Source organism: Zonotrichia albicollis, chromosome 31, assembly GCF_047830755.1.
Source record: "Zonotrichia albicollis isolate bZonAlb1 chromosome 31, bZonAlb1.hap1, whole genome shotgun sequence".
Classification (NCBI taxonomy): Eukaryota; Metazoa; Chordata; class Aves; order Passeriformes; family Passerellidae; genus Zonotrichia; species Zonotrichia albicollis.
The window spans coordinates 6,054,112-6,080,806 of record NC_133849.1 but is presented as its reverse complement, the minus strand read 5'-3'; the positions used below and the strand labels follow the sequence as shown (position 1 = coordinate 6,080,806).

Genomic DNA, 26,695 nt, shown 5'->3' with positions numbered 1-26,695 from the left:
TGGGAAATACATGGATATAAATGGAGAATAAATGGATATAAATGGGATTGAGGGGTGGAACACACGGATGTTACCCCGGGAAGGGAAAAATAAATGGATATAAATGGGATTGAGCAGTGGGGTTAATGGGAAAACAGAAACATAAACGGGATTGAGGGTGGGATTAGTGGGTGTGCCCCTGGGAAACATGAATATAAACACGATGCTACCCTGGGAAATCCAAATATAAACGGGATTGAGGGGTGGGGTTAATGGGGGCTCCCCTGGGAAAACAAAAAATGGGATTGAGGCACGGAATTCATGGATGCTGCCCTGGAAAACCCAAAAAAATCGAGATTCAGTCATTGGGCCTGGTCCTGGGGGTCTCTCCCCTCAGGAACCAGGGGTCTGGCCTCACACAGAACATGCAGATATTTCCCTGGAAAAGCCCCCAAAAATCAGGATTCAGCCTTCAGGGACAGTTCCAGTGTCTCCCCTCACACAGAACACACAGATATTTCCCTGGAAAATCCCAAAAAATCAGGATTCAGTCATTGGGCCTGGTTCTGGGGGTCACTCTCCCCTCAGGAACCGGGGGTCTCCCCTCACACAGAACACACAGATATTTCCTGAAAAACTCCACAAAATCAGGATTCAGCCCTTGGGAGTAGTCCTGGGGGTCTCCCCTCACACAGAACACACAGATATTCCCTCTTGAAAACCCCCAAAAATCATGATTTAGTCATTGAGCCTGGTTCTGGGGGTCACTTCCCTCTCAGGAACAGGGGGTCTCCCCTCACGCAGGTATTTCCCCAACAAAACTCCACAAAAATGGGATTCCTCCATCAGGGACAGTTCCAGTGTCTCCCCTCACACAAAACACACAGATATCCCCCTGGAAAACCCCCCCAAAAAAGTGATTTATTCATTGGGCCTGGTTCTGGGTGTCTCTCCCCTCAGCACCCAGGGGTCTCCCCTCACACAGAACATGCATATATTCCCCTGGAAAACCCCAAAAAAATGTGATTTATGCATTGGGCCTGGTCCTGGGGGTCTCTCCCCTCAGGAACCGCGGGTCTGCCCTCACACAGAACACACAGACGTTTCCCTGACAAAACCCCACAAAATTGGGATTCAGGTCTCAGGGACAGTCCTGAGGGCCTCCCCTCACAGAGATCATGTGGATATTTCCTTGGAAAACCCCCCAAAATCAGGATTCACTCATGGGGCCTGGTTCTGGGGGTCACTTCCCTCTCAGGAATCATGGGTCTCCCCTCACGCAGGTATTTCCCCAACAAAACTCCACAAAAATGGGATTCCTCCATCAGGGACAGTTCCAGTGTCTCCCCTCACACAGAACACACAGATATTTTGCTGGAAAAGCCCCCAAAAATCAGGATTCAGTCATTGAGCCTGGTCCAGGGCGTCTCTCCCCTCAGGAACCGTGGGTCTTCCCTCACACAGAACACACAGATATTCCTCTTGAAAACCCCAAAAAATTGTGATTTAGTCATTGGGCCCATTCCTGGGGGTCTTCCCCCCTCAGGAATTGGGGATGTTCCCTCACACAGAACACACAGATGTTTCCTGAAAAACCCCACAAAATCAGGATTCAGCCCTTGGGAGCAGTCCTGGGGGGTCTCCCCTCACACAAAACACACAGATATTCCCCAGAAAAATCCCAAAAAATTGGGATTCAGTCATTGGGCCTGGTTCTGGGGGTCACTCTCCCCTCAGGAACCCAGGGGTCTCCCCTCACACAGAACATGCAGATATTCCCCTGGAAACCCCCAAAAATTTGTGATTTATGCATTGGGCCTGGTCCTGGGGGTCACTCTCCCCTCAGGAACCGCGGGTCTGCCCTCACACAGAACACGCAGACGTTTCCCTGACAAAACCCCACAAAATCAGGATTCAGCCCTTGGGAGTAGTCCTAGGGTCTCCCCTCACACAAAACACACAGATATTCCCCTGGAAAACCCCCCAAAAAAAAGTGATTTATTCATTGGGCCTGGTTCTGGGTGTCTGTCCCCTCAGGAACAGGGGGTCTCCCCTCACACAGAACACACAGATATTCCCCAGGAAAATCCCAAAAAATTGTGATTTATGCATTGGGCCTGGTCCTGGGGGTCTCTGCCCTCAGGAACCGCGGGTCTGCCCTCACACAGAACACGCAGACGTTTCCCTGACAAAACCCCACAAAATCAGGATTCAGCCCTTGGGAGTAGTCCTGGGGGTCTCCCCTCACACAGAACACACACATATTTCCCTGGAAAACCCCCCAAAAATTTAGTCATTGGGCCTGGTTCTGGCGGTCACTTCTCTCTCAGGAATCATGGGTCTCCCCTCACACAGGTATTTCCCCAACAAAACTCCACAAAATGGGATTCAGCCCTCAGGAGCAGTCCCATCATCTCCCCTCACACAAAACACAGATATTCCCCAGGAAAATCCCAAAAAATCGTGATTCAATCATTGGGCCTGGTTCTGGGGGTCACTCCCCTCAGGAACTGGAGGTCTCCCCTCACACAGAACACACAGTTATTTCCCTGGAAAACCCCAAAAAAATTGTGATTTATGCATTGGGCCTGGTCCTGGGGGTCTCTGCCCTCAGGAACCGCGGGTCTGCCCTCACACAGAACACGCAGACGTTTCCCTGACAAAACCCCACAAAATCAGGATTCAGCCCTTGGGAGTAGTCCTGGGGGTCTCCCCTCACACAGAACACACAGATCTTCCTCTTGAAAACCCCCAAAAATCATGATTTAGTCATTGGGCCTGGTTCTGGCGGTCACTTCCCTCTCAGGAATCATGGGTCTTCCCTCACACAGGTATTTCCCCAACAAAACTCCACAAAAATGGGATTCAACCCTTGGGAGCAGTCCCATCATCTCCCCTCACACAAAACACACAGATATTCCCCAGGAAAATCCCAAAAATTTGGGATTCAGTCATTGGGCCTGGTTCTGGGGGTCACTTCCCCCTCAGGAACCGGGGGGTCTCCTCTCACACAGAACATGCAGATATTTTCCTGACAAAATCCACAAAAATGGGATTCAGCCCTCAGGGACAGTTCCAGTGTCTCCCCTCACACAGAAAACCCAGATATCCCCCTGGAAAACCCCCCAAAAAAGTGATTTATTCATTGGGCCTGTTTCTGGGTGTCACTTCCCTCTCAGGAACAGGGGGTCTCCCCTCACGCAGGTATTTCCCCAACAAAACTCCACAAAAATGGGATTCCTCCATCAGGGACAGTTCCAGTGTCTCCCCTCACACAAAACACACAGATATCCCCCTGGAAACCCCCCCCAAAAGAGTGATTTATTCATTGGGCCTGGTTCTGGGGGTCTCTCCCCTCAGCACCCGGGGGTCTCCCCTCACACAGAACACACAGATGTTTTCCTGACAAAACCCCACAAAATCAGGATTCAGCCCTCAGAGTCAGTCCTGAGGGCCTCCCCTCACAGAGATCATGTGGATATTTCCTTGGAAAACCCCCCAAAATCAGGATTCACTCATGGGGCCTGGTTCTGGCGGTCACTTCCCCCTCAGGAATCATGGGTCTCCCCTCACACAGGTATTTCCCCAACAAAACTCCACAAAAATGGGATTCAACCCTTGGGAGCAGTCCCATCATCTCCCCTCACACAAAACACAGATATTCCCCAGGAAAATCCCAAAAAAATCAGGATTCAGTCATTGGGCCTGGTTCTGGGGGTCACTCTCCCCTCAGGAACAGGGGGTCTCCCCTCACACAGAACATGCAGATATTTTCCTGACAAAATCCACAAAAATGGGATTCAGCCCTCAGGGACAGTTCCAGTGTCTCCCCTCACACAGAAAACCCAGATATCCCCCTGGAAACCCCCCCAAAAAAGTGATTTATTCATTGGGCCTGTTTCTGGGTGTCACTTCCCTCTCAGGAACAGGGGGTCTCCCCTCACGCAGGTATTTCCCCAACAAAACTCCACAAAAATGGGATTCCTCCATCAGGGACAGTTTCAGTGTCTCCCCTCACACAGAAAACCCAGATATCCCCCTGGAAACCCCCCCAAAAAAGTGATTTATTCATTGGGCCTAGTCCTGGGGGTCACTCTCCCCTCAGGAACCGCGGGTCTGCCCTCACACAGAACACACAGACGTTTTCTTGGATAAACCCCACAAAATCAGCATTCAGCCCTTGCGAGTAGTCCTGGGGGTCTCCCCTCACACAAAACACAGATATTCCCCTGGAAAATCCCAAAAAATCAGGATTCAGTCATTGGGCTTGGTTCTGGGGGTCACTCTCCCCTCAGGAACCACGGGTCTGCCCTCACACAGAACACACAGATATTTCTATGAAAAAACTCCACAAAATCAGGATTCAGCCCTCAGCGTCAGTCCTGAGGGCCTCCCCTCACAGAGATCATGTGGATATTTCCCTGGAAAACCCCCAAAAATCGTGATTTAGTCATTGGGCCTGGTTGTGGGGATCACTTCCCTCTCAGGAATCATGGGTCTCCCCTCACGCAGTTATTTCCCCGACGAAACTCCACAAAAATGGCATTCAGCCCTCAGGGACAGTTCCAGTGTCTCCCCTCACACAGAAAACCTAGATATCCCCCTGGAAACTCCCCCAAAAAAGTAATTTTTTCATTGGGCCTGGTTCTGGCGGTCACTTCCCCCTCAGGAACAGGGGGTCTTCCCTCACGCAGTTATTTCCCCAACAAAACTCCACAAAAATGGGATTCAGCCCTTGGGAGCAGTTCCAGTGTCTCCCCTCACACAAAACACACAGATATTCCCCAGGAAAATCCCAAAAAATCGTGATTCAGTCATTGGGCCTGGTTCTGGGGGTCACTCTCCCCTCAGGAACCGCGGGTCTGCCCTCACACAGAACATGCAGATATTTTCCTGACAAAATCCACAAAAATGGGATTCAGCCCTCAGGGATAGTTCCAGTGTCTCCCCGCACACAGAAAACCCAGATATCCCCCTGGAAACCCCCCCAAAAAAGTGATTTATTCATTGGGCCTGGTCCTGGGTGTCTCTCCCCTCAGCACCTGGGCATCTTGCCTCACACAGAACACACAGATAGTCCCCAGGAAAATCCCAAAAAATTGGGATTTATTCATTGGGCCTGGTTCTGGGGGTCACTCTCCCCTCAGGAACCGGGGGTCTCCCCTCACACAGAACACACAGACGTTTCCCTGACAAAACCCCACAAAATCAGGATTCAGCCCTTGCGAGTAGTCCCAGGGTCTCCCCTCACACAAAACACACAGATATTCCCCTGGAAAACCCCCCCAAAAAAGTGATTCATTCATTGGGCCTGGTTCTGGGTGTCTCTCCCCTCAGGAACAGGGGGTCTCCCCTCACACAGAACACACAGATATTCCCCTAGAAAACCCCCAAAAAAATTGTGATTTATGAATTGGGCCTGGTCCTGGGGGTCTCTGCCCTCAGGAACCGTGGGTCTGCCCTCATGCAGAACACACAGATATTCCTCTTGAAAACCCCAAAAAATTGTGATTTAGTCATTGGGCCCATTCCTGGGGGTCTTCCCCCCTCAGGAATTGGGGATGTTCCCTCACACAGAACATGCAGATGTTTCCTGAAAAACCCCATAAAATCAGGATTCAGCCCTTGGGAGCAGTCCTGGGGGGTCTCCCCTCACACAAAACACACAGATATTCCCCAGAAAAATCCCAAAAAATTGGGATTCAGTCATTGGGCCTGGTTCTGGGGGTCACTCTCCCCTCAGGAACCGGGGGTCTCCCCTCACACAGAACACACAGATATTCCTCTTGAAAACCCCCAAAAAATTGTGATTTAGTCATTGGGCCTGGTCCTGGGGGTCTCTGCCCTCAGGAACCGCGGGTCTGCCCTCACACAGAACACGCAGACGTTTCCCTGACAAAACCCCACAAAATCAGGATTCAGCCCTTGGGAGTAGTCCTAGAGTCTCCCCTCACACAAAACACACAGATATTCCCCTGGAAAACCCCCCAAAAAAAAGTGATTTATTCATTGGGCCTGGTTCTGGGTGTCTCTCCCCTCAGGAACAGGGGGTCTCCCCTCACACAGAACACACAGATATTCCCCTAGAAAACCCCCAAAAAAATTGTGATTTATGAATTGGGCCTGGTCCTGGGGGTCTCTGCCCTCAGGAACCGTGGGTCTCCCCTCACACAGAACACATAGATATTCCTCTTGAAAACCCCAAAAAATTGTGATTTAGTCATTGGGCCCATTCCTGGGGGTCTTCCCCCCTCAGGAATTGGGGATGTTCCCTCACACAGAACATGCAGATGTTTCCTGAAAAACCCCATAAAATCAGGATTCAGCCCTTGGGAGCAGTCCTGGGGGATCTCCCCTCACACAAAACACACAGATATTCCCCAGAAAAATCCCAAAAAATTGGGATTCAGTCATTGGGCCTGGTCCAGGGCGCCTCCCCGCTTAGCAACCGAGGGTCTCCCCTCACACAACCCACAGACATTTCCCTGTAAAACCCTGCCAGCCCCCGGTTCCCCCCTCAGCACCTCCCCCACAGAACACACAGCCTTTCCCCCGAGCTCCCCCCGGCGCCGTACCCGGAGCTCCTGGATGTCGTTGTGCAGCCGCCGCCGCTCCATCTCCAGCAGGTGAATCCTCTCCTCGTGCTCGGCCAGCAGCGCCCGCTGCGAGGCCTCGACCTCGCGCAGCGCCGCCACCGCCTCCAGCTGCTCCTGCAGCTGCTGCTGCGTCTGCTGCAGCTGTGCCTGGGGAGGGAAACTGAAAATTCACTGAGGGGCACGGGATGCTGGGCCTTCTGCAAAAAACACTGAAAATTCACTGAGGGGCACGGGATGCTGGGCCTTGTGCAAAAATCTGAAAATTCACTGAGGGGCACGGGATGCTGGGCCTTCTGCAAAATACCTGAAAATTCACTGATGGACACGCACTTATAAGCCCTCTGCAAAATACCTGAAAATTCACTGATGGACACGCACTGATGGGCCTTCTGCAAAAATCTGAAAATTCACTAATGGACACGCACGGATGGGCCTTCTGCAAAAAACCTGAAAATTCACTGAGGGGCACGCACTGATGGGCCTTCTGTAAAATACCTGAAAATTCACTAATGGACACGGGATGCTGGCCTTCTGTGAAAATACCTGAAAATTCACTAATGGACACGCACTGCTGGGCCTTCTGTAAAAACACCTGAAAATTCACTAATGGACATGCAATGCTGGGCCTTCTGCAAAAAACCTGAAAATTCACTGATGGACACGCACTGCTGGGCCTTCTGTAAAAACACCTGAAAATTCACTGATGGACACGCACTGATGGGCCTTCTGCAAAATACCTGAAAATTCACTGATGGACACGCACTGATGGGCCTTCTGCAAAATACCTGAAAATTCACTGATGGACACGCACTGATGGGCCTTCTGCAAAATACCTGAAAATTCACTAATGGACACGGGATGCTGGGCCTTCTGCAAAATACCTGAAAATTCACTAATGGACACGCACTGATGGGCCTTCTGCAAAATACCTGAAAATTCACTGATGGACACGGGATGCTGGGCCTTCTGTAAAAACCCTGAAAATTCACTGATGGACACGCACTGCTGGGCCTTCTGCAAAAACCTGAAAATTCACTGATGGACACGCACTGATGGGCCTTCTGCAAAATACCTGAAAATTCACTGATGGACACGCACTGATGGGCCTTCTGTAAAAACCCTGAAAATTCACTGAGGGGCACGCACTGCTGGGCCTTCTGCAAAATACCTGAAAATTCACTGAGGGGCACGCACTGCTGGGCCTTCTGCAAAATACCTGAAAATTCACTGAGGGGCACGCACTGATGGGCCTTCTGCAAAAAAAACTGAAAATTCCCTTATGGACACGCACTGCTGGGCCTTCTGTAAAATACCTGAAAATTCACTGATGGACACGCACTGATGGGCCTTCTGCCAAAAACCTGAAAATTCCCAATTTCCCCCTTGCTGCTGAGCCTTTTTCAAAAAACCTGAAAATTCCCTTATTGCCGCTCGCTGCTGAGCCTTCTGAAAAAAAAACCTGAAAATTCCCTTATTGCCACTCGCTGCTGGGCCTTCTGCAAAAAAACCTGAAAATTCCCTTATGGACACGCGATGCTGGGCCTTCTGCAAAAAAACCTGAAAATTCCCTTATTGCCACTCCCTTCCCTTCCCATCACTTCTGAGCCTTTGGCAAAAAAACCCTCAAAATCCCCAATTCTTCCTCACTTCTGAGCCTTCTGCAAAAAAACCTGAAAATTCCCTTATTGCCACTTGCTGCTGGGCCTTCTGCAAAAAAACCTGAAAATTCCCTTATTGCCACTCGCTGCTGAGCCTTTTTCAAAAAACCTGAAAATTCCCTTATTCCCACTCACTGCTGGGCCTTCTGCAAAAAAACCTGAAAATTCCCTTATTGCCGCTCGCTGCTGGGCCTTCTGCAAAAAACCTGAAAATTCTCAATTCACCCATCACTTCTGAACCCTTTACAAAAAACCCTCAACATCCTCAATTCCCCCCTCACTTCTGAGCCTTCTGCAAAAAAACCCTCAAAATCCCCAATTTCCCCCTCGGTTCTGAACCCTTTACAAAAAACCCTCAAAATCCCCAATTCCCCATCGCATCTGAGCATTCTCAGCTGCTCACTAGAGAAACTTGCAAAAAATCCCGGTTTTCTTCATATTTTACAGGTTTTCTGACGTTTCCCAAGGAATTTGGGGTTAAAATTTCCACGTTTTGAGGCGTTTTCTGAGGGGTTTCGCCACAACCCCTCATTTTCCCGCCTTTTTTTCTGGCGCCCCCTAGCGGATTCCGAGTTGAAACGCAGCAAAAATGATTCAAATTCCCTTTTTTTCCCCCCAACATTTTACACCCACATTGCCCCCTCGCTTCTGAGCCTTTTCAGCTGCTCAGGAGAGAGAAACTTGCAATAAAACCCTAGTTTTCCTCATGTTTTGCAGATTTTCTGGCATTCTCCAAGGAATCTGGGGTTAAAATTCCCATATTACGAGGCACTTTCTGGCGCTCAGTAAAGAAACTCGCCAAAAAATCCCATTTTTCCTCACACTTTCCAGATTTTCTGGCATTCCCCAAGGAATTTGAGATTAAAATTCCAATATTTTGAAGAGGTTTCTGAAGGGTTTTGCCACAATCCACGCAAAGCCCTCATTTTCCAGCCTTTTTTTTGTCACAGATTTCGAGTTGAAACCCAGCAAAAATGATTCAAATTCCCATTTTTTTTCCTCCCACATTTTGAACACCCTGAGGGATTTTGGGTGTAAAATCAGTTGAGTTGTCGAAAATTCCCATTTTTCACAATTTCCCCATATTTTTAGGCACTTTCTGAGAAATTTTGACACCAAAAAATCCAGAATTGACACAAACCCCTCCTTTTTCCAACAGTCCTGGTGCCCTTCAGCCTGGACAGTGACTGTACAGCTCGAAAATCCCAGTTTTTCAATAATTTTGAAGCACCCTGAAGGATTTGGGTAGCAAAAGCAGCTGAATTGGTGAAAATTCACATTTTTACCACATTGTGAGGAGTCTTCTGAAGAATTTTTGACACCAAAAAGCTGGAATTGCCACAAACCCCCATTTTCCTGCTGTTTTCTGGAGGCTCTAGAGCAACAAAACAGCTCCAAATTCCCGGGATTTTGTGCATTTTGAAGCATCCCCTGAGGGATTCTGAGTGCAAAAGCAGATGAATTGGTGAAAATTCCGATTTTTCTCAAATTTTGAGGCACTCCCTGGGGGACTCCCACACCAAGAAAGCCAAAATTGGCGTAAATCCCATTTTCCTGCATTTTTCTGGCCCCCCAGAGCAACAAAACATCTCCAAATTCCTGGGTTTTTGTGGATTCTGAAGCACTCCCTGAGGGATTTTGGGTGCAAAAGCAGCTGAAATGGTGAAAATTCCGATCTTTCCCAAGTTTTGAGGTTCCCCTGAAGGATTTTGACACCAAGAAAGTCAGAATTGGCACAAACTCCTCATTTCCCCGCCTTTTTTTGGTGCCCCTGGCAGATTTCAGGCCAGAGAGCAACAAAACAGCTCCAAAATCCCAAGGTTTTGCACATTTTCAGGAACCCTTGAGGGATTTTGGAGACAGAAGCAGCAGGATTGGTGAAAATTCCCATTTCCCCACATTTCAAGGCACTTTCAGAGCTATTTTGGTGAAAAAAAGCCCAAATTGTTGCCAACCCCTCATTTTCCCGCCCTTTTTGGCACCCCTGGTGGATTTTCCCCTCACAGCTCCCCGCCATTTTTTACCACCCCCCACAATGGATCCCAGATTAGAGAGCACCAAAACAGCTCCAAAATCCCAGGTTTTTGCACATTTTCAAGAACCCTTGAGGGATTTTGGAGACAGAAGCAGCTGGATTGGTGAAAATTCCCATTTCCCCACATTTCAAGGTACTTTCCCAGCTACTTTGGTGCAAAAAAGCCCAAATTGGTGCCAACCCCTCCTTTTCCCGCCCTTTTTTGTGCCCCCTGGTGGATTTGCCCCTCACAGCTCCCCGCCATTTTTTGCCACCTTCCCACAATGGATTTCAGATCAGAGAGCAACAAAACAGCTCCAAAATCCCAAGTTTTTGCACATTTTCAGGAACCCTTGAGGGATTTTGGAGACAGCAGCAGCTGGATTGGTGACAATTCCCATTTCCCCCACATTTCAAGGTACTTTCAGAGCAATTTTAGGGCCAACCCCTCATTTTCCCGCCCTTTTTGGCGCCCCCTGGTGGATTTTCCCCTCACAGCTCCCCGCCATTTTTTACCACCCCCCACAATGGATCCCAGATCAGAGAGCACCAAAACAGCTCCAAATTCCCATTTTTTCAGGGATTTCTCAGGAATTCCAGGCCCTACCCCGGCATTCTCCAGCTGCTCCGACAGCTCCTGTGCCCGGCCCAGGGCCTCGTCCCTCTCCTGCCGCCGCTGCTGCTCCTCGGCCTCCAGGGCCTCCACCCGGCCCCGGCTCTGCTGCAGCTCCTCACGGTACTGAGACACCTCCAGCTCCAGGGAGCTGCTCCAAAGAAATGATAATCCCATAAAATCGAGGAATCCCAGATTTTGGGGAATTTGGGAGCGTTTTGGGTGAGTTTCTTGAGGGGATTTGGGGAAATTTCAGGGGTTCTGAGGGAATTTTGGGGATCCTGAGGGAGTTTGAGCCCCGGCTCTGCTGCAGCTCCTCACGGCACTGAGACACCTCCAGCTCCAGGGAGCTGCTCCAAAGAAATGATAATCCCATATGTATCAATATCAAGGAAATGATAATCCCATAAAATCGAGGAATCCCAGATTTTGGGGAATTTGGGAGTGTTTTGGGTGAGTTTCTTGAGGGGATTTGGGGAATTTTCAGGAGGGTTCTGAGGGAATTTTGGGGATCCTGAGGGAGTTTGAGCCCCGGCTCTGCTGCAGCTCCTCAGGGCACTGAGACACCTCCAGCTCCAGGGAAACAACAATCCCATAAAAGTGGAGAATCCCGGATTTTAGAGGAGTTTGAGGTGGTTTGGGTGAGTTTCTTGAGGGGATTTTGGAATTTTCAGGAGGGTTCTGAGGGAATTTTGGGGATCTTGAGGGAGTTTGAGCCCCGGCTCTGCTGCAGCTCCTCACGGCACTGAGACACCTCCAGCTCCAGGGAGCTGCTCCAAAGAAATGATAATCCCAGAAAATCGAGGAATCCCAGATTTCAGGGAATTTGGGAGCGTTTTGGGTGAGTTTCTTGAGGGGATTTGGGGAATTTTCAGGAGGGTTCTGAGGGAATTTTGGGGATCCTGAGGGAGTTTGAGCCCCGGCTCTGCTGCAGCTCCTCAGGGCACTGAGACAGCTCCAGGGAGCTGCTCCAAGGAAATGATAATCCCATAAAATCAAGGAATCCCAGATTTTGGGGAATTTGGGAGTGTTTTGGGTGAGTTTCTTGAGGGAATTTGGGGAATTTTCTGAAGGGTTCTGAGGGAATTCTGGGGATCTTGAGGGAGTTTGAGCCCCGGCTCTGCTTCAGCTCCTCACAGCACTGAGACACCTCCAGCTCCAGGGAAACAACAATCCCATAAAAGTGGAGAATCCCGGATTTTAGAGGAGTTTGAGGTGTTTTGGGTGAGTTTCTTGAGGGGATTTTGGGAATTTTCAGGAGGGTTCTGAGGGAATTTTGGGGATCCTGAGGGAGTTTGAGCCCCGGCTCTGCTGCAGCTCCTCACGGCACTGAGATACTTCCAGCTCCAGGGAGCTGCTCCAGGGAAATTATAATCCCAGAAAATCGAGGAATCCCAGATTTTGGGGAGTTTGGGAGCATTTTGGGTGAGTTTCTTGAGGGGATTTGGGGAATTTTCAGAAGGGTTCTGAGGGAATTCTGGGGATCTTGAGGGAGTTTGAGCCCCGGCTCTGCTGCAGCTCCTCAGGGCACTGAGACACCTCCAGCTCCAGGGAGCTGCTCCAGGGAAATTATAATCCCAGAAAATTGAGGAATCCCAGATTTTGGGGACTTTGGGAGTGTTTTGGGTGAGTTTCTTGAGGGGATTTGGGGAATTTTCAGGGGTTCTGAGGGAATTTTGGGGATCCTGAGGGAGTTTGAGCCCCGGCTCTGCTGCAGCTCCTCAGGGCACTGAGACACCTCCAGCTCCAGGGAGCTGCTCCAAAGAAACGATAATCCCAGAAAATCGAGGAATCCCAGATTTTGGGGAGTTTGGGAGCGTTTTGGGTGAGTTTCTTGAGGGGATTTGGGGAATTTTCCAAAGGGTTCTGAGGGAGTTTGAGCCCTGGCTCTGCTGCAGCTCCTCAGGGCACTGAGACACCTCCAGCTCCAGGGAGCTGCTCCAAGGAAATGATAATCCCAGAAAATCGAGGAATCCCAGATTTTGGGGAGTTTGGGAGCGTTTTGGGTGAGTTTCTTGAGGGGATTTGGGGAATTTTCAGAAGGGTTCTGAGGGAATTTTGGGGATCCTGAGGGAGTTTGAGCCCCGGCTCTGCTGCAGCTCCTCACGGCACTGAGACACCTCCAGCTCCAGGGAAACAACAATCCCATAAAAGTGGAGAATCCCGGATTTTAGAGGAGTTTGAGGTGGTTTGGGTGAGTTTCTTGAGGAGTTTTGGAGCAATTCAGGCAAATTTCATGGATTTACAGAAGGGTTCTGAGGGAATTTTGGGGGTTGTGAAGGGTCTTGAGGGGATTCAGGATAATATCAGGGATTTTTGGAAGGGTCTGAGGGAATTTTGGGGGTTGTGAGCGGTTTTGAGGGATTTTCAGGAGGGTTCTGAGAGAATTATGGGAAACTTCAGGGGTTTAGGAGGAATTTGTGGAATTTTAACTCCCTCAAGATCCCCAAAATTCCCTCAGAACCCTTTGGGGCAGCTTTTGGTGGATTTTGTGGCAGTTTTTGGTGGATTTTGGGGCAGTCTTTGATGGATTTGGGGCAGTTTTTGATGGATTTTGGGGCAGTTTTTGGTGGATTTTGGGGCAGTTTTTCATGGATTTTGGGGCAGTTTTTGATGGATTTTGGGCAGTTTTTCATGGATTTTGGGGCAGTTTTTGATGGATTTTGGGGCAGTTTTTCATGGATTTTGGGGCAGTTTTTGATGGATTTTGGGGCAGTTTTTGATGGATTTTGGGGCAGTCTTTGATGGATTTGGGGCAGTTTTTGATGGATTTGGGGCAGTTTTTGGTGGATTTTGGGGCAGTTTTTGATGGATTTTGAGGCAGTTTTTGGTGGATTTTGGGGAAATTTTTGGATATTTGGGCCGTTTTTGATGGATTTTGGGGCAGTTTTTGATGGATTTGGGGCAGTTTTTGATGGATTTTGGGGCAGTTTTTGATGGATTTAGGTGCAGTTTTTGATGGATTTGGGGCAGGTTTAAGCAGATTTAGGTGCAGTTTTTGGTGGATTTTGGGGCAGTTTTTGAATTTTGGCGCAGTTTTTGGTGGATTTTGGGGCAGTTTTTGAATATTGGGGCAGTTTTTGATGGATTTTGGGGCAGTTTTTGGGGCAGTTTCTGGTAGATTTTGGGGCAGTTCTTGATGGATTTTGGGGCAGTTTTTGGGGCAGTTTCTGGTAGATTTTGGGGCAGTTCTTGATGGATTTTGGGGCAGTTTTTGATGGATTTAGGTGCAGTCTTTGATGGATTTTGGTCAGGTTTTGATGGATTTTGGTCAGGTTTTGATGGATTTTGGTCAGGTTTTGATGGATTTTGGGGCAGTTTTTCAGGATTTTGGGCCAGTTTGGATGGAATTGAAGTAGTTTTAAGTGGATTTTAAGCAGATTTAGGTGCATTTTTCCCCGTTTCTCACCCGACCCGGGTGCACAGGCTGCTCTCTCTGCTCTCCCTCACACCCAGCTCCCTCAGCAGGGGATGTGGATGGGTTTGGGGCAGTTTTTGATGGATTTGGGGCAGTTTTTGATGGATTTGGGCCCATTTCTCACCCGACCCTGGTGCACAGGCTGCTCTCTCTGCTCTCCCTCTCTCCCAGCTCCCTCAGCAGGGGATGTGGATGGGTTTGGGGCCATTTTTGATGGATTTGGGGCAGGTTTAAGCAGATTTAGGGGCAGTTTTTGGTGGATCTTTCCCCGTTTCTCACCCGACCCTGGTGCACAGGCTGCTCTCTCTGCTCTCCCTCTCGCCCAGCTCTCTCAGCAGGGGATGGGGATGGATTTGGGGCAGGTTTAATCAGATTTAGGGGCAGTTTCTGGTGGATTTTTCCCCATTTCTCACCCGACGCGGGTGCACAGGCTGCTCTCCCGGCTCTCCCTCTCGCCCAGCTCCCTCAGCAGGGGATGTGGGTGGGTTTGGGGCCATTTTTGATGGATTTGGGGCAGTTTTTGATGGATTTTTCCCCGTTTCTCACCCAACCCTGGTGCACAGGCTGCTCTCTCTGCTCTCCCTCTCGCCCAGCTCCCTCTGCAGGGGGATGGGGATGGATTTGGGGCAGGTTTTGATGGATTAGGTGCAGTTTTTGATGGATTTGGGGCAGGTTTTGATGGATTAGGTGCAGTTTTTGATGGATTTGGGGCAGTTTTTGATGGATTTTTCCCCGTTTCTCACCCAACCCTGGTGCACAGGCTGCTCTCTCTGCTCTCCCTCTCGCCCAGCTCCCTCAGCAGGGGATGGGGATGGATTTGGGGCAGGTTTAATCAGATTTAGGGGCAGTTTTTGATGGATTTGGGCCCATTTCTCACCCGACCCTGGTGCACAGGCTGCTCTCCCGGCTCTCCCTCTCGCCCAGCTCCCTCTGCAGGGGATGTGGGTGGGTTTGGGGCCATTTTTGATGGATTTGGGGCAGTTTTTGGTGGATTTTTCCCCATTTCTCACCCGACCCGGGTGCACAGGCTGCTCTCCCGGCTCTCCCTCTCGCCCAGCTCCCTCTGCAGCCGCTCCAGCCGCTCCCTCAGCTGCCGGTTGCCGCTCTCCAGCTCCCGTTTCTCGCTGTCCAGCCCCTGCAGCCGCTCCTGGGCCTGGCCCAGCGCCTCCCGCAGGTCCCCGAGCTGCCCCCGCAGGTCCCACGGCGGCCGCTTGGAGGCGCCCTTGGAGCTCGTGCTGGTGACGGAGCCTGGGGGGACACAGGGGAATTGGGGACATTGGGGACACTGGGGACATTGGGGACATTGGGGACATCGGGGACAGGCACCCTTAGAGCTCGTGCTGGTGACGGAGCCTGGGGGGACACAGGGGAATTGGGGACATTGGGGACACTGGGGACATTGGGGACATCGGGGACAGGCGCCCTTGGAGCTCGTGCTGGTGACGGAGCCTGGGAGGGGACACAGGGGAACTGGGGACATTGGGGACACTGGGGACATCAGGGACAGGCGCCCTTGGAGCTCATGCTGGTGACGGAGCCTGGGAGGGACACAGGGGAATTGGGGACATTGGGGACACTGGGGACTGGCGCCCTTGGAGCTCGTGCTGGTGACGGAGCCTGGGAGGGGACACAGGGGAATTGGGGACATTGGGGACATTGGGGACATTGGGGACATCAGGGACAGGCGCCCTTGGAGCTCGTGCTGGTGACGGAGCCTGGGAGGGGACACAGGGGAATTGGGGACATTGGGGACATCGGAGCCTGGGAGGGGACACAGGGGAATTGGGGACATTGGGGACATCGGGGACAGACACCCTTGGAGCTCGTGCTGGTGACGGAGCCTGGGAGGGGACACAGGGACATTGGGGACATTGGGGACATTGGGGACATCGGGGACAGGCGCCCTTGGAGCTCGTGCTGGTGACGGAGCCTGGGGGGACACAGGGGAATTGGGGACATTGGGGACATTGGGGACAGACACCCTTGGAGCTCGTGCTGGTGACGGAGCCTGGGAGGGACACAGGGGAACTGGGGACATTGGGGACATTGGGGACAGGCGCCCTTGGAGCTCGAGGCTGGGCCTGGGGGGGACACAGGGGGGCTGGGGACATCAGGGCAGTGGGGACATTGGGAGGGGCTTGGGGACACCCAGAGGGGATTGCGGGGACACCCGGAGGGTTTGGGGACATTGGGAGGGGAATGGGGACACCAAGTGGGAGTTTTGGGGACATTGGGAGGGACTTGGGGACACCGAGTGGGAGTTTTGGGGACATCAGGAGGGGAATGGGGACATCGGGAGAGGGGGTGGGGACAAAGGGAAGGGGAGAGGGGACATCTGGAGGGGAGGGGGACACCCAGAGGAACTTGGGACCATGGGGTCCTGGGGACATCAGAAGGGGGGGTGGGGACATCAAAGGGGAGCTTTGGGGACATCAGGAAAGGGCCTGGGGACATTGGAGCCGTGATGTGCTGGGGACACTGGGAAGGGGACTGGAGACATCAGGAGGGGTTGGGGACACTGGGGACACTGGGGAGAGGTGGCCCTGGGGACACTGAGGGGGTGCCAAAGGGGACACCAGGAGGGGATCTTGGGGCATGGGAGAGGGACCTGGGGACACTGGGGACAGGAGAGAGGTGGCCCTGGGGACATGGGGGAGGGGTTGGGGATATTGGGAGGGGTTGGGGACATTGGGGAGGGGTTGGGGACATTGGGGGGGCTCTCAGGTCTCACCGGCCCGAGGAGCAGCCGCCACCGACGCCGCCTTGCGAGGGCCATCTGGGGGCACATTGGGGACATTGGGGGGACATTGGGGGGGGTTTGATCCCCCTGACACCCCCAGGTTACACTGACCCTCCCCAAATCCCCCTTAAATCCCCCCAAATCCCCTTAAATTACACCACAATGCCTCTATATCCCCCCAAATCCCCTCTAAATCCCCCAAAACCCCGTTAACTCCCCCAGACCCCCATTAAATCCCCCCAAATCCCCTTGAACTGCTCCAAAATCCCCTCCAGTTGCCCCAAATCCCACCAGGCCCCCTCTAACTCCCCCAAACCCCCTTCAATTGCCCCAAATGCCCCCAGACTCCCATTAAATGCCCCCAAGCCCCCTTTACCTGCCCCGAACCCCCAATAAATGCCCCCAAATCCCCCTTAAATCCCCCAAATGCCCCCAGACTCCCTCTAAATCGCCCCAAATCCCCCTTAAATCCCCCCAAATCCCCTTTGACTGCCCCAGACCCCCATTAAATCCCCCAAATTTCCATTAAATCCCCCAAATCCCCTTTAAATCTTCCCAAACCCCCTTCAGTTGCCCCAAACCTTCTCTAAATGTCCCCAAAACCCCTTTAACTGCCCCAGAGCGCCTCTCAATGCCCCCAAATCCCCTTTAATTGCCCCAAGTGCCCCCGAATCCCCTTTTTCAGCCCCAAAATCCCCTCAAATCCCCCCAAGCCCCCTTTATTTGCCCCGCTCTCCCCTTTTGCCCCCCGATTGCGCCCGTACCGTTCTTTCCCGCGGCCGCGGCGGGGCCCAGTGTTCGCAGCGGGGCCCTGAGCGGGGCCTTGGGCGCGGCCTTGGCAGCTCCGGGCCCGAGCCCGGTCCGCGATCGTTTCTGTCAGGGGACAAACGGCGTCAGGCGCGGGCAGGGCCGGGCCGGGCCCGCGCGGGGAGCCCTCCGCACCTGCTGGGGAGGCGCCGCGGGCGGGCCCTCGGATGGGGCCCGCTTCTCCTGGACCCGGCCCACCGGCAGCCGCGAGGGCCGCGGGCGCGGCCCCGGGGGTGCTGCGGGACCGGCCTGAGGCGGCGCCGCCATCTTGTCCCGCGCGCCTTCAAACCGCCGCGCGGAAAGCAGGGCCCGCGCCGCGGCCAATGGCGGGGCGGGATGGGAGAGGTGGGCCCGCCCCTGTGGAATTCGGCCAATGGGAGAGCGAGGCGGGCGAAGAGACGGCCAATGGGAGCGCGGGGCGGGGTGAGGGAGGGAGGAGGATCGCCCGCCAAACGGTAACGGCTGAAGGGGGCGGGGCTTATGTGGTGGGAGAGGGCGGGGATTGGCCGAGGAGGGACGGGGCGGGGTTTATGCAGTGGGCGTGGCCATGCGCGGCACGGACTTGTTTTGGTTGCGGGGCGGGGGCGTGGTCTGAGTCAAGCCCCGCCCACATCGCCCGAACAGCCCCGAATTTAGCAAAATATCCACAAATCTGCCCCAAATGTCCCCAAATCCATCTAAAATATCCCCAAATCTGCCCAAAATATTCCGGAATTCACCAAAAATATCCCAAAACCCGCCCAAAATATCCCCAAATCCGCCCAAATATTCCCAATCCATCTGAAATATCCCCAAATCTGCCCAAATATCCCCAAATCCTCCTAAATATCCCCAAATCCGCCCAAATAGTCCCAATCCATCTGAAATATCCCCAAATCCACCGAAATATCCCCAAATCTATCTAAATATCCCTAAATCCATCTAAAATACCCCCAAATACACCCAAAATATCCCCAAATCCATCTAAAACATCCCAAATCCCCCCAAATATCCCCAAATATGCCCCAATATGCCCAAGTCCGCCCCAATATCCCCAAATCTGCCCAAAATATCCCCCAAAGACTCCCATAATATCCCCCAAATACACCCAAAACATCCCTGAATCCACCCAAAATATCCTTAAATACACCCAAAATATCTCCAATCTGCCCCAAACATCCCTAAATTCACACAAAACAATTTCAAACCACCCCAAAGATTCCCGAATGCCCCAAAACCCCCCTAAATTCACCGAAAACATCCCCAAATCCACTCAAAACTCCCCTAAATTCATTCAAAGCATCCCAAAATCCACTCAAACATCTCAAAATCCACCCAAAATATCCCCAAACATTCCCAAATCCACCCTAAATGGCCCCAAATATCCCCAAAACTTTCCAAATCCACCCCAAATCCCCCCCCAAATCACCAAATCCACTCAAAGCCTCCCTAAATCCACTCAAACATCCCCAAATCCCCCCAAAACTCCTCAAATCCACCCAAAACGTCCCCAAACGCACCCAAATAATCCCCAAAACCTCTCCCAGACACCCCCAAAACTCCCCAAATCCACCCCAAATCCCCCCAGAACCCCCCAGTCCCTCCCCAACCCCTCCTCACGCTCCCCAAATTCCCCCAAATCCCCCAAAGCCCAAAAATTTTCCCCCAAATCCCCGCGGGCCGAGGGGGCGTGACCGAACAGAGGGGGCGTGGCATTGGCCTCGTGGGCGTGGCCTCAGCTGCCGCCGATTCGTTGCTGGTTAAGCCTGCGTGGGCGTGGCTAACCGCCTTGTGGGCGTGGCCCGCGCTCTGTGGGCGTGGCCCCTCCCGCTGCAGCAGCCGCTGCGGGTGCGTTCAGGGGGGCGTGGCCTGAACCACAATGGGCGTGGCCTCCCTTAAGCGGGCGTGGCCTGAGCCCGGCTGACGCCCCCGGCCGCGCGGGGGGGGGGGGGGGGGAGGGGCGGATTTTGGGGGCGTTTTTGGGGTCTCGGCGCTGGCCCCGCCCCCTCCCATCCCCGGGGGGGTCCCGGGGGGGTCTCGGGGTGTCCCCGGTGCCGCCGTCCCTCGGGGGCCCCCCCCGGTTCCCCCCCCCCCTGCGCCGCCGCTGCTGCGTCACGGCCCCGCCGCCAACGCCGCCTCCGCCCGCAGCGGCCGCGGGGCCGGGCCGGGACCCCCGGGAAACACCGGGACAGACCCGGGAACCACCGGGAACCACCGGGAACCACCGGGATCAGCCCCGGGATCAGCCCCGGGAGCGGCAGGAGAGACTCGGGACACCCCCCCTGCCCGCGTGAGAGCCCCCCGGGAAACGGGACCGAGCCCCCAATAGAGGGAGACCCCAAATGGGAAAGGGACACCCCCCAAAAATAGGGATACCCCCCCAAAAAAATAGGGACACCCCCAAATATAGGGGTGGGCACCCCCAAAAATAGGGGCACCCCCAAAAATAGGGACACCCCCAAAAATAGGGATGGCACCCCCAAATATAGGGATGGCACCGCCAAATATGGGGATACACCCCCAAAAATAGGGATGGACACCCGAAAAATAGGGATGGCACCCCCAAAAATTGGGACACCCCCTTCATCAGGGACACACCCCCAAATATGGGAACAGCACCCCCAAAACAGGGACAGGGCCCTCGGGAAAGGGGCACCCCCAAAATAGGGACACCCCCAAAAAATAGGGATGAACACCCGAAAAATAGGGATACCCCCCAAAAAAGTAGGGACACCCCCAAATATAGGGATGGCACCCCCAAATATAGGGACACCCCCAAATATAGGGAGAGCCCCAAAAATAGGGAGAGCACCCCCAAAATAGGGACAGCCCAAATGGGAAAGGGACAGCACCCCCCAAAATTAAAAGGGGACCCCCTCAGAAATAGGGACACCCCCAAAAAACGGGACCCCCTCAATGGGAATAAGGCACCCCCAAAATCAGAGAAACCTCCCCAAAAACGGGGCACCCCCCAACATAGGGACAGATCCCCAAAAATAGAGACCCCAAAAAATAGGGACAGATCCCAAAAATAGAGACCCCCAAAATAGGGACAGCTCCCCAAAAATAGAGACCCCCAAAATAGGGACAGTCCCCCAAAATAGGGACAGATCCCCAAAAATAGAGACCCCCAAAATAGGGACAGCCCCCCCAAAATAGGGACAGCTCCCCAAAAATAGAGACCCCCAAAATAGGGACAGTCCCCCAAAATAGGGACAGCTCCCCAAAAATAGAGACCACCAAAATAGGGACAGCCCCCCAATGGGAAAGGGACAGCCCTAAAATAGGGACGCCCCCAAAATAGGGACACCCCCAAAAATAAGGACACCCCTAAAAATAGGGACAGCCCCCCCAAATATAGGGACAGCCCCAAATAGGGGCACCCCCAAAATAAGGACACCCCTAAAAATAGGGACAGCCCCCCCAAATATAGGGACAGCCCCAAATAGGGGCACCCCCAAAATAAGGACACCCCAAAAATAGGGACAGCCCCAAAAAGAGGGACACCCCCAAAAATAGGGACGGCCCCCCAAAATAGGGATACCCCTAAAAATAGGGACAAACCCAATGGGAAAGGGACAGCCCTAAAATAGGGACAGCCCCAGAATAGGGACACCCCCAAACATAGGGACAGGCCCCCCAAAATAGGGACACGCCCAAAATAAGGACACCCCTAAATATAGGGACACCCCAAAATAAGGACACCCCCCCCCCACAAATATAGCGACACCCCCACGCGGGAATGGGACACCCCCAAAAACCAGGGACACGCCCTCCCCCCGCGGGACCCCCCCGCCCCCCAAAAAATGGACTGCCCCAAAATGGGAACCATCCCCCCGCGGGACCCCGCCAAATGGGACAGCCCCCCCCAAAATGGGACCACCCAAATGGGACAGCCCCCCCCAAAATGGGACACCCCAAATGGGACAGCCCAAATGGGACAGGGCCCCCCCAAAATGGGACCGCCCCCAAAGTGGGACCCCCACAAAGGGAACCCCCTAAAAACCGGGACCCCCTCAAAATGGGACAGCTCCCAAAACTGGAGCCTCCCTAAAATGGGACCCCCCAAACTGGGAACCCCCAAACTGGGACCCCTCCCCAAACTGAGATTCCCTTAAACTGAGACCCCCTCCCAAATTGGGACCCCTGCCCAAACTGGGAATCCCAAACTGGGAACCTTCCCCTAACTGGGACCCCTCCCCAAAATGGGATCCCCCCCCAAACCAGACCCCCCCAAACTGGGACTCCCCAAAATTGGGACCCCTCCCCAAACTGGGATCCTCCCCCAAACCAGAACCCCACAAACTGGGAATCCTCAAACTGGGACCCCTCCCCAAACTGGGACCCCCAAACTGGAATCCCCCCCAACCTGAGACCTTTCCCCAAATGGGGATCCCCCAAACCAGACCCCCTCAAACTGGGACCCCCAAACTGGGACCCCTCCCCAAACCAGACCCCCCCCAACTGGAACTCCCCAAAATTGGGACCCCTCCCCAAACTGGGATCCTCCCCCAGACTCCCTCAAACTGGGAACTCCCTCAAACTGGGAACCCTTCTCCAAATCAGAACCCTCCAAACTGGGAATCCTCAAACTGGGACCCCCAAACTGGGACCCCCCCCAACCTGGGACCCCTCCCCAAAATGGGAATGCCCCAAACTGGGAATCCTCAAACTGGGACCCCCCCCCAAACTGGGACCACTCCCCAAATGGGGATCCCCCAAACCTGACCCCCTCAAACTGGAACCCCCAAACTGGGAACCTCCCCCCAAACCAGACCCCCCCAAACTGGGACCCCATCCAAACTGGGACCCCTCCCCAAATCAAACACCCCCAAACTGGGAATCCTCATACTGGGACCCCTTTACCCAAACTGGCACCCCCAAACTGGAACCTTTACCCAAACTGGGACCCCCAAACTGGGACCTGTCCCCAAACCAGACCCCCCCCAAACTGGGACTCCCCAAAATTGGGACCCCTCCCCAAACTGGGATCCTCCCCCAAACCAGACTCCCTCAAACTGGGAACCCTTCTCCAAATCAGAACCCTCCAAACTGGGAATCCTCAAACTGGGACCCCCCCCAACCTGGGACCTATCCCCAAATGGGGATCCCCCAAACCAGACCCCCTCAAACTGGGACCCCCAAACTGGGACCCCTCCCCAAACCAGACCCCCCCAAACTGGGATCCCTTCTCAAACTGGGACCCCTCCCCAAATCAAACACCCCCAAACTGGGAATCCTCAAACTGGGACCCCTTTACCCAACCTGGCACCCCCAAACTGGGACCCTCACCCACAACCTGGGACCCCCAAACTGGAACCTTTCCCCAACCTGGGACCCCCAAACTGGGACCCCCACCCCCAAACTGGGACCTGTCCCCAAACCAGACCCCCCCCAACTGGGACTCCCAAAATTGGGACCCCTCCCCAAACTGGGATCCTCCCCCAAACCCGACCCCCTCAAACTGGGACCCCATCCAAACTGGGACCTGTCCCCAAATCAAACACCCCCAAACTGGGAATCCTCAAACTGGGACGCCTTTACCCAAACTGGCACCCCCAAACTGGGACCCCCCCCCAACCTGGGACCCCTCCCCAAACCAGACCCCCCCCAAACTGGGACTCCCCAAAATTGGGACCCCTCCCGAAACCAGACCCCCTCAAACTGGGACCCCTCCCCAAATCAGAACCCTCCAAACTGGGAATCCTCAAACTGGGACCTCCAAACTGGGACCCCCCCCCAACCTGGGACCCTCCCCAAAATGGGAACGCCCCAAACTGGGAATCCTCAAACTGGGACCCCCCCAACCTGGGACCTATCCCAAATGGGGATCCCCAAACCAGACCCCCCCAAACTGGGATCCCTTCTCAAATTGGGACCCCTCCCCAAATCAAACACCCCCAAACTGGGAATCCTCAAACTGGGACCTCCAAACTGGGACCCCCCCCAACCTGGGACTCCTCCCCAAATCAGAACCCCCCCAACTGGAACTCCCCAACATTGGGACCCCCCCCCAATCTGGGACCTTTCCCCAAATGGGGATCCCCCAAACCAGACCCCCTCAAACTGGGACCCCAAACTGGGATCCTCCCCCAAACCAGACCCCCCAAACTGGGCCCCCCAGCCAGTCCCCCTGTCCCGTTTTGGGTGCCATCCCCGCTGTCCCCGCAGCCCCCCGGTGGATGGAGGCGCCGAGGGGGGGCGCCGCCCCGAAGCCCCCCCAGCTGGGGGAGGGGCAGGACGTGCTGGCGCGCCTGGACGGACGGGCTGCTCTACCTGGGCGTCCGTCAAGAAGGTGGGACCCCAAAACTGCCCCAAAGCGCCCCAAAAATGGCTCTGAAACTGCCCCAAAACACCCCAAAACCGGCTCTGAAACTGCCCCAAAATGGCCCTGAAATGGCCCCAAAAATGGCCCTGAAATGGCCCCAAAACACCCCAAAAATGGTCCTGAAATGGGCCTGAAAGAGCCCAAAATGGCCCTGAAATGGGCCCAAAACTCCCCAAAAATGCCCTGAAATGGCCCCAAAACACCTGAAAATGGGCCTGAAACAGCCCCCAAAATGGCCCTGAAATGGCCCCAAAACACCCCAAAAATGGCCCTGAAACAGCCCAAAAATGGCCCTGAAATAGCCCCAAAACTGCCCCAAAAATGGGCCTGAAATGGCCCAATAATGGGCCTGAAACAGCTCAAAACACCCCAAAAAATGGCCCAGAAACAGCCCCAAAAATGCCCCTGAAACAGCCCCAAAGCACCCCAAACTGACCCTAAAAGAGCCCAAAAATGGCCCAGAAACAGCCAAAAAATGGCCCTGAAATGGGCCTGAACAAGCCCAAAACCGCCTCTGAACCAGCCCCAAAAATGGCCCTGAAACGGCCCCAAACACCCTTAGAAATGGTCCTGAAATGGCCCAAAAATGGGCCTGGAACAGCCCCAAAAATAGCCCTGAAACAGCCCCAAACACCCCAGAAACGGGCCTGACACAGTCCCAAAAATGGCCCTGAAATGGCCCCCAAAATGGGCCTGAAATGGCCCAAAAATGCCCTGAAACTGCCCCAAAGCAGCCAAATACAGCCAGAAAAACACCCCCCAAAATGGAACCAAACCAGCCCTGACGCAGCCCTGAAACAGCCCAAAAACAGCTCAAAACCAACCCTAAATTACCCCAAAACCAGCCCAAAAACAGCCCTAAAACACCCCAAAAACAGCCCTAAAACACCCCCAAAACCAGCCCAAAAACGGGCCTAAAACAGCCCAAAAACGGCCAAAAACAGCTCTAAAACAGCCCAAAAACCAGCCCAAAAATGGGCCTAAAACACCCAAAACCAGCCCAAAAACAGCCCTAAAACAGCCCCAAAACCAGCCCAAAAATCGTCTTTAAACAGCCCCAAAATCGCCCAACCCAGCCCCAAAATCAGCCTAAACCCAGCCAGAAAAAACACCCCCAAACCAGCCCAAACTGAGACAAAACCCAGCCCAAAACAGCAAAAGTACAAAAAAAGCAAAAAAATCCAAAAATCAGAGCAAACCCAACCCCAAAACAGCAGAAAACCAACCCAAAAATAACCCCAAAATAACCCTAAACCAACCCAAAAACAGCCCCAAAATAACCCAAAACAGCCCAAAAATAGCCCCAAAATAACCCAAAACAGCCCAAAAATAGCCCCAAATAACCCTAAACCAACCCAAAAATAGCCCCCAAAATTACCCTAAAACAGCCCAAAAATAGCCCCAAAATTACCATAAACCAACCCAAAACACCCCCAAACCAACCCAAAACACCCCTAAATTCCCCCAAACCAGCTCAAAACTCCCCTCAAACTCTCCAAAACACCCCAAAAATCAGCCCTGAAACGCTCCGAAACTCCCGAAAAACAGCCCGGAACACCCCAAATCCTGCCCAAAAGCACCCCAAAATTCCCCTAAACTGCCCCCAAACCAACCCCTAAAACCCCAAAATCCACCAAAACTCCCCCAAATCCCCCAAAACTCCCCCAAACCCCCTCCCAAATACCCCAACCCCGCCAACGCCCCGAAAATCCCCCAAAATCCCCCCAAAATCCGCCCCAATCGCCCCCAAATCCCCCCAAAATCCCCCAATCGCCCCCAATCCCCCCAAAATCCCTCCCAAATCCCCCAAATCCGTCCCAAATCCCCCAAAATCTCCCCAAAAATTCCCAAACTCCCTGAAAATCTCCAAAATGTGCCCGAAATGCCCCCAAAACCCCCCAAATCCCCAAATCTCCCAAAATGTCCCCAAAAAATCCCCCAAATCCTCTCCTAAATCCCCCCAAAAACCTCCCAAAAAGATCCCCCCAAAAATCCCCCAACCCCCCCAAAACGTGCCCGAAATCCCCCAAATCCCCCCAAAATGTGCCCGAAATGCCCCCAAAATGGCCCAAATCTCCTCCCAAATCCCCAAAATCCCCAAGTCCACTTCAATTCCCAAAATCCCTCCCAAACCCCCCAAAATCTCCCCAAACCCCACCCAAATCTCCTAAAATTCCCCAAATCCCCCACAAAATCCCCTCCAAATACCCCAAAATCCCCCCAAAACCCCTCAAATCCCCCCAAAATCCCCCTAAAATTCCCCAAAAATCCCCAAAAATCTCCCATATCCCCCGAAACCCCTCAATTCTCTCCAATCCCCCCAAAATCCCCCAAAATTCCTCCCAATTCCCCAACACCCCCCCCAAACCCGCAAAATTTGCCCCAAATCCCCTCAAATCCCCCCAAAATCCCCCGACCACCCCAAATCCCTCCCAAATCCACCAAATCTCCCCAAAATCCCCCAACCCCCAAATTTCCCGAAATCTCCCCAGATCCCCCTCACCCGCCCCCGAAATTCCCCAAAATCGCCCAAAATTCCTCCCAATTTCCCCAACCACCCCCG

At 53.4% G+C, this 26,695-nt stretch overlaps 2 protein-coding genes across 2 annotated transcripts in view; one reads left to right on the top strand and one right to left on the bottom strand.

Moving 5' to 3' along the window:
• The window catches only part of KIFC1 (kinesin family member C1), a 48,566-nt gene extending 29,346 nt beyond the window's left edge, over positions 1 to 19,220 (bottom strand). Inside the window, exons 1-6 of the mRNA XM_074529824.1 lie at positions 17,961 to 19,220; positions 17,783 to 17,891; positions 17,010 to 17,054; positions 15,289 to 15,526; positions 10,855 to 11,011; positions 6,555 to 6,722 (exon numbers count right to left, since the gene is read on the bottom strand). Coding sequence (XP_074385925.1) covers positions 6,555 to 6,722; positions 10,855 to 11,011; positions 15,289 to 15,526; positions 17,010 to 17,054; positions 17,783 to 17,891; positions 17,961 to 18,092 — 849 coding nt within the window. The 5' untranslated portion in view covers positions 18,093 to 19,220. The remainder of the gene's footprint in view (positions 1 to 6,554; positions 6,723 to 10,854; positions 11,012 to 15,288; positions 15,527 to 17,009; positions 17,055 to 17,782; positions 17,892 to 17,960) is intronic.
• LOC141725790 (PHD finger protein 1-like) overlaps positions 18,149 to 26,695 on the top strand; it is a 45,274-nt gene continuing 36,727 nt past the window's right edge. The window contains 3 exon segments of the mRNA XM_074529816.1: positions 18,149 to 18,248; positions 23,976 to 24,058; positions 24,060 to 24,203. Coding sequence (XP_074385917.1) covers positions 18,149 to 18,248; positions 23,976 to 24,058; positions 24,060 to 24,203 — 327 coding nt within the window.